General features: G+C 41.2%; 1 protein-coding gene across 1 annotated transcript; it reads left to right on the forward strand.

Annotated features, from left to right (window-relative positions):
• Positions 1-3,220: 3,220 nt before the first annotated feature.
• Positions 3,221-12,543, forward strand: LOC148010588 (E3 ubiquitin-protein ligase RGLG3-like). Its single transcript, XM_087671554.1, has 8 exons — positions 3,221-3,284; positions 10,621-10,764; positions 10,880-10,993; positions 11,133-11,230; positions 11,334-11,407; positions 11,487-11,592; positions 12,081-12,208; positions 12,313-12,543. The coding sequence occupies exons 1-8, from the start codon at positions 3,221-3,223 to the stop codon at positions 12,344-12,346; spliced, it is 762 nt and encodes a 253-aa protein (XP_087527680.1). The 3' UTR covers positions 12,347-12,543.
• The last annotated feature ends 1,696 nt before the right edge of the window (positions 12,544-14,239 follow it).

The following is a 14,239-nucleotide window of genomic DNA, read 5'->3' on the forward strand; positions in this document are numbered from 1 at the left end:
AACACTTGAGCTGAGCTGGATAGAGATTATGAGAGACTGAGAGAGTAGAGAGAGAACCTGAAACATGCTAAGCCATGCTCAGCTGTGCTCTAATACCATGTGAGAGATACGGAATCTAGAGCATGGCAGTGAGTTATGGTGGATGGAAGGAGAAGTGTGGACTCATGATGGAGAAGACAAAGACACTGTTTGTTACACAAGTGAATTAGGTTCCAAGATTGAGACTTGGACTCATAAACACAATCTTGTGTATGTGGACAATGACATTGACACTTCACTGAAAAGAAAAGAATACTATCATTGCATTAAGAAAAGGAAGCAAGTACAATGCTTTATAGGAAAGTAGGAAACTATAGTAGGCACCACTGTGCATATGGGATAGGTTAGCTTGCATGTCCTTGGCCCTGAAGCTCCATACAAAGAGGCTGTTTAGTGAGTGTGATTGCTGATTCTCAACATAGGTCTCCTTCATTACAAGTGGTATCAGAGCTTTGTCCTTGATCCTTCTCTTTTCCCATAGATTTAGGACTCTCACAGTTTCCCACAGTTAGAAAGCTCTAGTTACATCTCTTTCAGAGGTACACAGGAGTACTCAAGCAGGCTGTCAGCCCTCTTGAAGACTGTGGCAGCCTTTCTTGGAGCTTTCCCAAGAACCATGGACAAATATGGAGGCGGGCAGAAAAATTTGACAGGTCGTCACTAATTTTCATGCAAATTTTTTAGGGTTTTGGGCAAAAAGGAGGGTAGCACAGTTAGAGAAGGCCAAAAACTCAGTTACTTTCAAGAAGACCTTCTCTCTCCTCTTTTCCCCAAGCTGCCATGGAAGCTCCATCCCAAGAAACTCAGAAATCTTGCTTCCCTCCCCTCTTCCTCAACAAGAGTGGTTTGTCCCAAGGCTTTCCCCTCAGCTGGAGCATCATATTGAGCAGCAACAAGCCTAATCTAGCATGCCTCTGGCCCCCCCAGGAGCAACCAAAGTTTGCAGCGCAAAAAACGGGCTACTTCGTGGCTTGCAGGACAGCCCTCCCAGCCCTCCTCTCCTTCCTAGCTTCACTCCTTGCTCTTGGCAACCTTCTTGGGCAGCATTAGAGGCATCTTCCTCAGCCCTTGGACTCCCCTTTGCACTTCAAGAAACTATGGTCTGGTGCAGTCCATGGCAGCCATGGAACTTTGGCATCAAGCTCATAAATCTTGAAGATTTTGGTCTCTTCTTGGTCCCTGGGAGTCCCTCTTCAACCTAGCTCAAGATTTCAGCCATCAAGAAGCACGGGAAGAAGATTACAAGCAAGATTTGAAGGCATGTACTTGTGGGCAGCCATGGCTATGGAGTAGGACTTCAATTTCAGCAAGATCTCTTCATGGGAAGGTCCTGAACCATCCTGCCCCAAGCTTGACTTCACCCTTTCTTGATGGAGCACAACCATTTTGGAGCTATGGAGCATGCGGGATCAAGTTGAGCTCTCATGAAGGACTAAGGTGGCATTAGTGGCTACCTTCTTCTCCAAAAGACTCAAGGTAACCGATTCTTGGCTCTCATTCTCTCTGTTTAAGCCTCTCGTTGAATCCCATCCACTTGTTTGAGAGAATGTATGAGTCCAAGTAGATAATAGGAGTCCCAAACCTTGAATACATGCTGAGCATTAATCCCAGCCATTTCCCTTTGATCTTATAGTACTGAAATGGATTTTACTCATGCTGAAGCTTCATTGTGATTATATTTTGCTTGCCCATAACCCGTTTGGCTTCTTATGAATTGGCTGATCCAAGAAGTGATAAAAAAAATCCATTGTATTAGGGTGAGTAGGTAGTGAGTCACTACCGGTAAGCTCTCTATCCCTATTCCCCATTCCAATTTCATGCACTTCATCAAAAGCCCAAAATTTTGATTCCTGAAATGCATTTCATGCTGGTTTTTTAATTAATAAATGTCTGCCATGTATATTCCAGGTGAGGAAAAGCCCGATGCCAAGCGAGGTGGCAAGACAAAAGAGGGAGGGTGCACAACCCGGCTCAGGGGGAACTTTGCCCACCTCCCAGTGATCCAGAGCCCAAAGAATTATTGGAGGTGTAGATACATTTGATGAAATAGCCTGAACCTTGATCACTTGAGCCTACAAGCCCCTACATGCATTGGTAATGTCACGAACCACTTGGTAATGTACGGTGGATGCAATGCAAGAAGGGCAGGGTATGCAATTATGGAATTGGTCTCAGCAATGAGCTATGGATGCAAAGGATGTATGGCTTTATGGGGCATTGAGAGCCATTGTTGAGGCCCTGGATGTCTGGGATAAGACCCTCACCATTGGGATAAAGTATGCTCCTTGAGGGAGTCTTTGCAGGGTATTGCAGACAGCCAGTCATACACAGCCAGCTCGCAAAAGTTGATTACAGCAAAGCCTTCTTGTGCGACTGAGCACAAGCTCTATAGCTTGATTCGAAGAGGGCATCTTCCCCTTTGATCTGACTAAAAAACTCCCCATTCCGCCTTACGGTTTGGGAGATACACTCAGTTTTGTGCTTAGAGGTATTGTGGGACATGCAGCAGTCCTACACAGTCAGCCCACAAAAGTTGATTACAACAAATCCTTCTTGTGTGACTGAGCACAAGCTCTATAGCTTGATTCGAAGAGGGCATCTTCCTCTTCGATTTGAGCTTAAAATCTCCCCATTCCCCCCTATGGTTTGGGAGATACGCTCAGTTTTGTGCCCAGAGGTACTGTGGGACAGGCAGCAGTCCTACACAGTCAGCCCACAAAAAGTGATTACAGCAAAGCCCTGATCATTTACTGTCGGATATAATTTTATAAAGCCTCGTAGAGGGCATTGAGGGATTTCATTTGAATTAGAAATTTTGGCAATTGGAGTTCCCTAGCTCAAGTTGTCATCATTTCTGTAACAAGGGGTCTAGTGGACTGCACTTGGGATGGCAGGCCACAAGGGTAAAGCAAAGGCCCAGGAGGAATTTTAGCGTGAAATAAGAGACTCCCATGCCTCAATGAATGATACTAGCTCAACCCAGGAGGGTCGTGAAGACATGTTTGAAGAGGGTGCCCCCGAGATAGACCGCTTGTCTCTACTCAACCAAACCTTATGCCAACATGAGACCCGTCATGCTGAACGACATCGAGAGATGGAGCAATGCCACAGGGAGATGGAAAGCCGCCAAGATCACCGTCATTCTGAGATGATGGACAAGATGGACTTACTCATAGAGCGCATGGGCGCCCTCATCCCTGCCATTGCCCCCCCCTCGGATCAACCGAAGGAGTATGTCCCTTCCCGTGAGGCTAACCGCCCTCCCCCCTTGGAGACCGGGCACAGCCCACAAGGTCTCGGTGGTACCCATGGCATTCCCCATAGCACTTATGAGACGGGTGAGCCCTCCACTCGATATGATGAGCCCCTCCTTCCCTCCCCCGTTACAAATCCTTCAAGCCTATCATTGGCACCCCAGCTCCCCCGTAACGGAAGCTACTTGCACACTCAAGGGAATGACTCCAATGCAAATCTTGGGCAGCATGGAATGCACGGAGATCATGGGCAGCATGCATATGGCAATGGGCAACATGCACATGGCAATGGGCAGCATGCACATGGCAATGGACAGCATGCACATGGCAATGGGCAGCATGCACACGGCAATGGGCAGCATGTATATGGTAATGGGCAGCATGGACATTTTGGACAACAAGGTCCTAATGGGCAATTTGGTCCTCATGTAATGCACGGGCAGCATGGCCCCCATGGGAATTTTGGATAGCAAGGCATGTATGGGCAACATGTAGCACATGGCATTCATGGGCGGCCAGGCCCAAATGAGTTGCATGATAAGATTGTGTTTACAAAATTCAATGGGCAATCCTCATCCCCAGATGAACTAGAGGAATGGACCTCTAAATTGGAAGCTTATTTTCTCATCTTACCCCGTACCGATGAGGCAAAGATCATTTTTGCCTCCCTTCATTTAGAAGGTTTTGCCCACACATGGTGGAGTTTGTTCAAAGAGAAAATCATTAGTTTCGTGATTGGGAAGAGTTCAAGATGCATATGATCCAAGTTTTTGTCTCCCCTGTGGAAAAAGAACGCTTGGCTAGGCAATGGTATCAGTTTGATCAGCGAAATCTCACCATGAGGGAGTACACCAACCAATTTATGAACCTGTCCATGTATGTTGAGGCAATCAATGATGAGGCCACATTGCATAAGTACATTTATGGGCTAGATGCATATCTTTCAGCTAATGTAATGGCTCAAAAGCCAGCCACCCTGTTTGCAGCCATAGAATTGGCCGAACGCTATGGTCGAAAATACCGCTGCAATGAGAGCATGCAGCCCATTGTAGGATAGCAAAGATACCCTATCAGGCAACCCCCATATGCTAATAATTATCGCAACAACAATGCATGGAATGGCAGCCCCAAAATTCCTACTTACCCCACTTTTAATGCTGAAAGGAAATATGGTAGTTTTGGGACAGCACCACCCCCCAAAAGTGACCAAAAGTATGCTAAAAATAAGGCAAGGAATGGCTTCAGTCCTAATGGTCAAAAATTCATTCCTCCTAAAGTTGTCAAGGATAGAAAAGCCAAAGGCTTGTGCTTTAATTGCGGGGATAAGTACACGACTGATCATGCATCCAAATGCCCCTTTAAGAATGCCACTGTCAAGTTTAATAGCATGTACGAAAGATAGTGACAAGCTGGAAGAGGACATGCATGACAACTATCCAATAATGATACTTGCTGAAAATGCTGAATATGAGGAGGATATTGATCCCAATCAATTTTACGACTCATCGGACGGGTTCCCTTTTGACCCCGGTGGCTACCCCATTGATGACATGCTTGGGAATGACCCTTGGCACCCCTCATTCACCAATATATTAGCCTGCTCGATCTCCATGGATGCATGGACCGACTCTAGGAGCCCGAACAACTTACGAGAGCATGGTAACATTGATGGCAAGAGTGTATACATCCTCATAGATAGTGGCAGCACACATAGTTTTGTGAATAAATCAACTCGGCCGTTTGACATGTGTTTCCACTGAATTAAAGCAACCTTTTCGGGTTCAAATGGCCAATGGAAATGAGGAAGTGAGCTCCCATGTATGCACACAAGTGTCTCTTATGCTGGCTAAAAATTACACAACAAAGGTGGACTTAATTACCCTTGATATGGGCCCCGTGGATGTGGTATTGGGATGTGAATGGCTTCAGCAATTGGGAAAAATATCTATGGACTTCTCTCAGCTATATATGGAGTTTGTAATGCATGGGCAGCTTGTACACTTTGAGGGAATCAAAGAAAATGCAGATTTTCAGCTTATAACAGCAAGACAACTCAAAAAAGAATTCAAGAAACGCTCCCAAATCTTTGTCTTGCATTTGCATAAGGATAATGATGACCAACACAACTTGGGGAAGCAAAATGCAGCACTAAAAGCGCTTTTAGCTGAATATGAGGACCTATTTTAGCCCCCCACTACCCTTCCCCTCAAAGATTGGTGAATCACCCAATTGACTTGGAGTCCCATGCCAAGCCCATCAATAAACCCCCATATCGACTCTCTAAATGTGAGAGAGAGGAAGTAGCAAAGCAAGTCAAGGAGCTCACTGAGATGGGATTCATAGAGCCTAGCTCTTCCCCTTATGCCTCCCCGGTTCTATTGGTTAAGAAAAAGGACTGATCTTTCTGGTTGTACATTGACTACTATGATCTCAATAAGATCACCGTAAAAAATAGATACCCCATCCCTCGAAATTATGACTTGCTTGATGAAATCAAGGGAGCACGCTATCTCACCAAGATTGATTTGCGATCTAGCTACCACCAAATCAAAATGAGGTGGGTGATGAAGTCAAAACAACCTTTTGGACTGACCGTGGCTTGCACCATTTCTTTGTCATGCCATTTGGGCTCACTAATGCACCCGCCACATTTCAGAGCTTAATGAACAAGATATTGCAGCCATGGCTTTTCCAGTTTGTGTTGGTATTCTTTGATGATATACTCACTTACAGCAAGTCACTGCATGAGCACTTGAAGCATGTCAGGCAAATTTTTAATGTACTGAGAGAGCACCGGCTATTTGCCAAAGAAAGCAAGTGTGTCTTCATGCAAACAGAGGTTGAGTACTTAGGACACATCATTAGTGAAAAAGGCATCCAAGCTGATCCTAAGAAAGTGCAATGTGTCCGGGAGTGGCCCACCCCCACTACCACTACCTCCTTGCGTGGTTTTCTTGGTCTCTCCTCCTTTTATTGGAGATTTATTCACCATTATGCCACAATTGTAGCCCCATTAACGGAAAAGCTGAAAAAAGAGGTTTTCTTATGGGATGAGTTGGCTGACTGCAGCTTTCAGTAGCTGACTGACTTGCTCACTTCAGCCCCCATCCTCGTATGCCCGACTTTTCAAAGGATTTTACCACCCAGTGTGATGCTAGTGGATGGGGTATTGGTGCAGTCTTGCTGCATGAACACGAGGTAATAGCATTTGAGAGCTAAAAATTGGATGATAAAGAGAGAGAGTTGTATGTTTATGATTAGGAGATGTTGGCAGTCATTCATGCTATCAAAAAATGGCATCACTACTTGTATGGCAGCAGATTTAAGGTGAAAAGTGACCAGTGTGTGCTCAAATATTTCTTGACTCATCCCAACCTCACTCCCAAACAACGTAGATGGGTGGCTACCCTACAAAACTATGACTTTGAGATTACCCACACCCGTGGCAAGGAGAATGTAGTGGCTGATGCACTCTCTCGCATCTGGGCATGCAAGGTTTCATCCATCACTGAACTCCACCATGATTGGATTGAAGAGCTCCAAGAGGCATACTTGCTTGATGCTGAATTCAGCCCTCTTTTCTAGAAAATTACAGCAAATTGTCATGGATGACAATTCCCAATATCAGCTCCACAATGGCCTCATTTGGATCCATGGCCTGGATCCATGGCTGTATTGTGATTACCCATGCCTCTCCCTTCACCCAAAGGATCCTTGAAGAGATGCATTCTTCACCGATTGCTGGCCACTTAGGGTTCTTCAAAATATATGACAGAGTTTCAAAAAGCTTCCATTGGAAAGGCCTATGGCGGGATGTTAAAGACTTTGTATCTAGATGTGTGCCTTGCCAACAAAATAAAGATAGCTCTCTTAAACCGGGTAGCTTGTTGCATCCTTTTCAGGCAGTGAACATCACTCCAAAGTGGGAGATGAAGAAGGAGTGATATGGTTGAGTTCTGGCTAGGTGTCCTAATAGTTTACCCCCCTTTTGGAGCCAATGGAAGCATCAGATGGGCGATCTAAGCAGCATAGAGGAAAGCATTATTTTATACACGTTTTTTTAACAAGAGTTTTATCTTATCATAATGTAGGAATAAACTGACAGGCTTCATCTTTGTTAGTATTCTTATAAATTTTCTATTTCTTTCTATGACTATTCTTTTATGTCTTCTATTTCTTCGAACCCCTTCTCTTCCATCTACTCCTCCCCCTGAATCTCCCTTCACCATGCTGTCTCTTACCTCTGTGATGGACTTTTGACACCAAACGCTCCAACACCATGTGTTAGGGGAAGTTTATGCTATCATTAGAGGTGAATTTCGAACGATATTTAGGGCTGATATCTTCAACCATATTTAGAGAATTAGCTACAACAGTGTCGTTTTAATTCATTTCTTACTCTAGAGAAGACATATTGTCAAAATATGCAAGTGTTATGCACCCCTATGGAGGGCAATGTTTGTAGATAATTCACAAATGCTTTGAGTTGAATTAAGAGGAGTTTTTTCTCTTATTTCTTGGCTGTGGTAACTTATCGTTATCAAATTTGAAGCTCTCTTGAAGCAAGTCTCCTTGTCCTACAAGCCTTGTAATTGACACATAAGCTTTTGTTCCTAACAGTCTACATTGAATGTAATCATACAAAGTTGATTCATGCTATGGCATCATGTATAAATGATGGGATATAGAGTTGTTTATTATATATGACATCATATTGTACTTGACTTTATAATTTTTGATTACTCTTACAGTCAAGAAAACAAGCTTGATTTGAGTTAGGACTTATGAGATAATACTCTTGTGATCTTTGCTAAGAACATGCAGTTGGAAGCTCTATTAACATCTTGAAGAACTTAGCTTGAAACCTTCAACCCTTCTCTTATCTCTACCATCTCCAGAGTCTAAGCTCTTGAGCCCCCATACATTCTTCTTTCTCAAACCCCTGTGATTGACTGTGAGGTACCTCTTGAACCTTTAAAAATTGAAGGTAATCTACTTATCTCTTGAAGGCACATCTCTATCTATCTTGTCCAATTTTCTTGCCAAACCCCTGTGGTGACCTTCAACCCTACGCGCTGCGACATTGGTAAACCCGACGTGAAGGTCGGTGTAAGAGAACTCCAAGATGGGGGATTTTTCAGGAGATACTCTACAACAGTTGGTACACATACTGCAGCAAAATCAGCAACAACAAATCCAAATGTTACAACAATAACAACAACAAAGGCAAAATGAAGAGAAGATTGATTCCGCAGCTATAAAGGCCCTAGAGGAAGTTGGGTGGGAATTAAAACAATTTAATGGTCAAAATGTCTCTGATTTCATTAGCTTCTATGTTGAGAAAATGCTCTTCTTTGGTGTATCGCAACATGCATGGAGTCGCTATTTTGCTAGACTAGCCAAGCATGGTCTTCAAGAAAGAATCCATGATCTTTTTCAGTGAGATGTGGATTGGGATGCATTCAAAAAAGTGTTAGAATATCAAGCTCGCATTACTCTTCAGTCAATTTATCTTTATGTGTGTGACTGAAATTATCTGGATACAGTTATACATGTGTGTGGCATTCAATAAGTTGGTGTAGTCAGTGACTTAATCACAGTTGGTATTGGTTTGCCATACCTATGTGTGTAAGTCTCTTTCAGTTAGTATGATGGAAGAATAATAAAAGAAGAATAAGAATGAGCTGAGGCTCATCTTTCGCTCCACTTTGTCTCTCTCCCTCTCTTCCAACATGGTATCAGAGCTTGAATGCTTGAAGCCTGAAGGCTTGGTAGTGGCCATTTGACATTAAGACATCGGATCTAAACAAAACATCATCAAATGAGACTGTGCCTGCAGCTCGTTTTTTTGTAGAAGATATATCTTGCTTAAAAAATAGTTTTTAGAGAAATGGCCCACTTAACCTAACCGTCTTGATGTGATCTACAACTTTGCAGAAGAAAGTTTTTTCAAATTTCTCACAAATTTTGAGATATTCAACACAGACTTGTGCAGATAGGCTGTTTACTACAATAAACAATAGGTGATTCCAGGGCAATAGTGGCTTTCATCCTAACAATGTATATGCCCTTGTTATCATGCATTTGAGCATGATATTTGAGTGCTAAATGCTCAAATTTGGAGCTTATTTGCAGGCTAGAAATAGTAAAATGGTTACTGTCCTGAATTTGGAAACAATATACCTATAGGGTTGAAGTATCTGTGATGCTTATTTGCTACTAACAAATGCTTGGATCATATCACTTGAGTGGTAGATGATTTTTGGGATATTGTAAGTGCTGAAAGTCCAAACTTTGGACTGATTTATTGCTGGTTATACCACAGTATTGATTTATTGTCTGCAAGAAGGATACCTAACATCTGCAGGAAGGATATAGTTTGTTGCTGGGATGTTTTGCCACTACCATAGAATGTTTTGAAGTGATTTGAGGTTGGTTTATGCTCAGTTGACTGTGTTTTTTCATTGTTGAAATATAGCTTACAGCAAGCAGGTTGTCAGGAAAACTGTCTTGAATAGTATGAAATTGGTCCTGAACTATAGGATAAGGAGTCAGATACTTACAGGTTGTATACATCACTAAATACCTAAGCTGCAACTATGGCAAATGCTCAAGGCACTGACAATATCACTCAAATTGTGGGATAAAAGCTGGACAACAAAAAAAAATTCTTTATGGAAGTTCCATATGAAGAATTTTTTGGTTGGTAGAGGTTATTGGGACTTATGTACAATTATAGCATATCGATCAATGTATGCGTGGCCGGCCACCCATCCTTATTTCAATTCAAGGTTATTCGATATCGTTGTATTGTGACCGATCAAAGTGTATGTGCTATTGATCATCATCTTGTCTTGTACATTTGTCTAATATCACTGCCTGATCGCTAGCTTGTATGGCCTCCCTCAATACACCGCCTCAGGCGGCTAGGAGGTGTTATATTAAATTAGCAAGTCGAGACACTGATCAGATATTTGTTGGGATTTTGTATTTACATGGTTTCGAATCTTGTTACGTTGGTAGAAGATGATAAATATCAATGGGAGTGTCTATTTTGGTTGACAACAAACAGTTACATATTGACCACACTCGAAAATTGTTCTTATTGTTATGAACCTCCTAACATCGATTATTAGATCGTATTAGTATGATTAAGACAACGATCACTAAGCTAGATCTTGAGGAGATAATTTACCAAGTTATATTGTATATGGCATTTTATCTCCGTCCATCACTACTCGCTGTTGGAATATGAGATCACATTGGCCTTGCAAGGCTAATGATAAGTGTTGTTTATACCTCAAATTGGATTTAAATATTCTTATAGGTCAATACTCTTTCGATGGACTTAGCCTTCATGCGCTTCTTCCTAATGGAAAGAATCCTTATGAGAAAGCAATTTCAATCATTGGAAGGACACTCTTGGAATTCGATGAAGATAACCTAATCCCTTGTTTCGGTTTTGGAGACGGTTTGCCACTCTTTCATCTTTTTGTGCTCTCCTCAAGATTTGCACTAGATTGCATGGTCCTTGATCAACTCAAGTCCTTCTAATAGTTCCCCATGTGCCTTCCTTGTAATCACAGCAACCACCCATGACCGAAGCTGCTTCAACTTCAACCTAGATAAAAGTCCTTGTGCTGGTTTTGAAGTAGTCTTGAAACGCTATAGAGAAATACTTCCCAATATCAACCTCTCTGGTTAGTCATCTACACAACTAATTAATATGTACTGGTGACCAACTCCAATTGATGATACTAGAATTATCTATTGTGTACATCTGATAAGAAAAATATTTTAATCCTTTTAGATTTAAATCAATGTTAATGTTCTATGCAGGCCCCACTTCTTTTGCACCTATTATCCATGCTGCAATAGATGTTGTGAAACAAAATGGAGACCAATTTCATGTTCTTATTATTATTGCTGATGGCCAAGTATGTTAACCAATACAATTTAATATGTAAATCAATATGGTTTCCAAGCCACAAGTCAAGGGGGCATTGGGTAGAATGTAAGAAATTAAATTGTATTGACCAGGTAACAGGTAATGTGAGAGGAGGGATGTTGAGTGTGCAAGAGAAGGCAACCATTGATGCCATTGTTGCTGCAAGGTACACTAGTAGCATACAAGTTAATTAGAATGTAATTTATGTGATCATGAGCTCATGATATGTATCTTGAGTTTCACAGTAATTACCCTTTATCAATTGTTTTGGTGGGGGTTGGAGATGGGCCATGGGACAAGATGAAATGGTTCGATGATGCTATTCCACAACGCAAGTTTGACAACTTTCAGGTGCTTTTCAAACAAGCCACTTTTGTTAATTTCCTAGTTTGCACATATCAATTTTCATCAAAAGAGCTTAAGATTTCTTACAACTCTATTGGGAGAGAGTGAGTAGCGCATGGAGGGGGTGCAACAAAAAAGGGGGGAGAGAGAGAGAGAGAGAGAGAGAGAGAGAGAGAGAGAGAGAGAGAGAGTGTGTGTGTGTGTGTGTGTGTACCTAAATAGATGCACATTAGTCATTGCAAAAATACAATCAAAATACCAAATGAAAATGTATCTCTAGTTTCATTTAAGTGAATGTAGATCTCCTCAATGTAGAAATCGATAAGCCAAAACAAAAGAGAATTTGGAATGCATGTAATGATCATGAGTACTCAATGAGACCAATTGTTTGTGCCGAGGCACTAGGAACGATAGGTTTTATTAACATGCCGCATGGCATTCTAGGACACACTAGATTTCATTGTCCTAAAGTATCTCTACATTTCATGTTGCAGTTTGTAAACTTCGCTGAGGTCATGTCAAGAGGTTGTACTCTAGCCGAAAAAGAAGGGCAATTTGCTCTAGCGGCATTGATGGAGATACCTAAGCAGTATAAGGCAATCCAACAACTTGAAGGGTTAAGGTAGAAACATAAAACAAATAGCTTCATTTTGCATATGAGATTTGTTTCATGCTTCAAAGCTGAAGGGCTTTGACTAAGTCTAATAGATTTTCTTGGTCTTATAGGCAAGCACAACCAAGACCTAACATTCCATGCTGAAAATCACATCCACAAGCTCCTTCACAAGTTGAACATCATGGATGCAAGCCAATGTCTACTTATGGTTACAATTGACGATTGAGAACACTTGGTGTTGCTAAATGGGGAGTCGCAAAGATGAGAAAAATGGCATGTTGTTCGAGCCATTGCCTCAACTATAATAAGTTATACAGAGTAGCAATCAAGGTTACATGCATAATACTATATATGTAGCCCGAAGAATAAAGGAATAAATTTTGCGGTTGACATTTGTTTCTATATATAACACATATAAATCTAGTGTGCACATCATGAAGATGAGCTTTTGTATTTGCGTAAAGTGAAAAGTATATGGGTCAATAATTGCATGTAGTAGTCTAGCTGAATTTATTGAAAACATTTAGATTCTTCATCATTATCATAACTTAAGAGAATATTAAAAGAAATATATGTACCACCTTTACCATGCTAGAGTGTCTCTCTAATCGACATCCACAATGCTACCATTATCTCTTTCTATAATCCAACAAAGTCCAAAGACATTTCACACTATAGATGTTAAAATGGTATTATGGTTGATACTAAGAAGAGAGGGTCCAAGGATCAAGGGTACACCTCTAAAAGGTAGATAAAATGCCAAGGTCAAGCATGAATAAACTTTGTATATAAGACCCTATGTTGTCAAGGAGGGGGTAGACAAAAACCACCAAGATTCAAGGCACAAGATATGAGAGGTGAAAGAATCGAGATGAAACCAAAAGACACAAAACAAACTCTTGAAGAAAACTCTATATACTATAGTAGCACATAAAACTTACAAACTTTGCATCCAAGGCAATGTCTCAAACAAAAATTTGGCAAGATGATAGCTTGACCACATTATGCAACCTTAATCACTTTGCTACAGTGATACACATTGATACGAGACTCTAAAACTCTGCCAAGAATACTCCAAAGTACAATAGACCTCTCCAATGTAGTTCACTCCTAATTTTTTCTCAAATCTCTATGAGAAGTACCTCCTTGCAAAAGTAAAACAACTCCAAAATATCACCCATACTAGTAGGTATAAATACATCCAAACCTAGATTCTCCAAATTTAGCTCTCCCAAGAAAGTTTGTTTGGTCTAAAGGCACCCAGGATCTCAACAAAAAACTGTAGTCCTTCAACTCAAGGGAGTTACTTGTGTGTGTGAATACCTAGAATCCACAAATATATCAATCTTTGACATATTTATAGCCCTCTTGATTAGCTCAACCCTATTCTTTCTTTGTGATTTCCATGCTTTTCCCATTCCATAACTCAAGATTGGTTTAAATTTGAGACTCAAGGGAGAATTTGTCTTTTAGCTAACCTTGATTTTCATGAAATAATCTCAACTACAAAGGTAGTGATGACGAAACCTTCAACCTATTGAGAATATACTCCTCACCTGTGCGAATCATGGGGTTGTTATTCATTGCTTGGGCACCATGTTAATTTACTTTTTACAAAGCGAGTATATCTTAGTCATAACCATATAGTATGATTTTTTCTTTTCACCATTTAATTTGAACTTTGGGAACACCTCTTGGGTACTCACTTACTCTTTAGATTATCAATTCATGAACTTTATAAAATAGATGGTCACTTGACTTGGCAGGTTAGTTCATACTCAAAGTAATTCCTTTGCAACTTATGTAAACTCCATGGGTAACTTATGTAAACTCTCTCATTCACTTGGCCAGTCTTTTCCATGTCCCAAAACTCTTGTCAAATGCTTGTCTATGCATAAACAATGCATTAATTCTACCAATCACTTGTCATGACACACGGATGAAATCTTATTATTTAAATGAAACCCGTAAGTTTTCACTGAGTGGATACGTAGTGCCATGATATCCACCCCCTCTAAACATGCATACCCTCTGGCA

The sequence above is a fragment of the Lygodium microphyllum genome, chromosome 29, assembly GCF_053477565.2.
Source record: "Lygodium microphyllum isolate KBCC chromosome 29, Lygodium_microphyllum_v1.1.10, whole genome shotgun sequence".
Classification (NCBI taxonomy): domain Eukaryota; kingdom Viridiplantae; phylum Streptophyta; class Polypodiopsida; order Schizaeales; family Lygodiaceae; genus Lygodium; species Lygodium microphyllum.

What these genes read in the sequence shown, in the direction of transcription:
- LOC148010588 (XM_087671554.1), top strand. Translation starts at nt 3,221, where the DNA reads ATGGGCGCCCTCATCCCTGCCATTGCCCCCCCCTCGGATCAACCGAAG. An exon ending in GCAAGTTTGACAACTTTCAG is followed by an intron (nt 11,593 to 12,080) that starts GTGCTTTTCAAA and finishes TTCATGTTGCAG; the next exon opens with TTTGTAAACTTCGCTGAGGT. An exon ending in CAACAACTTGAAGGGTTAAG is followed by an intron (nt 12,209 to 12,312) that starts GTAGAAACATAA and finishes TTGGTCTTATAG; the next exon opens with GCAAGCACAACCAAGACCTA.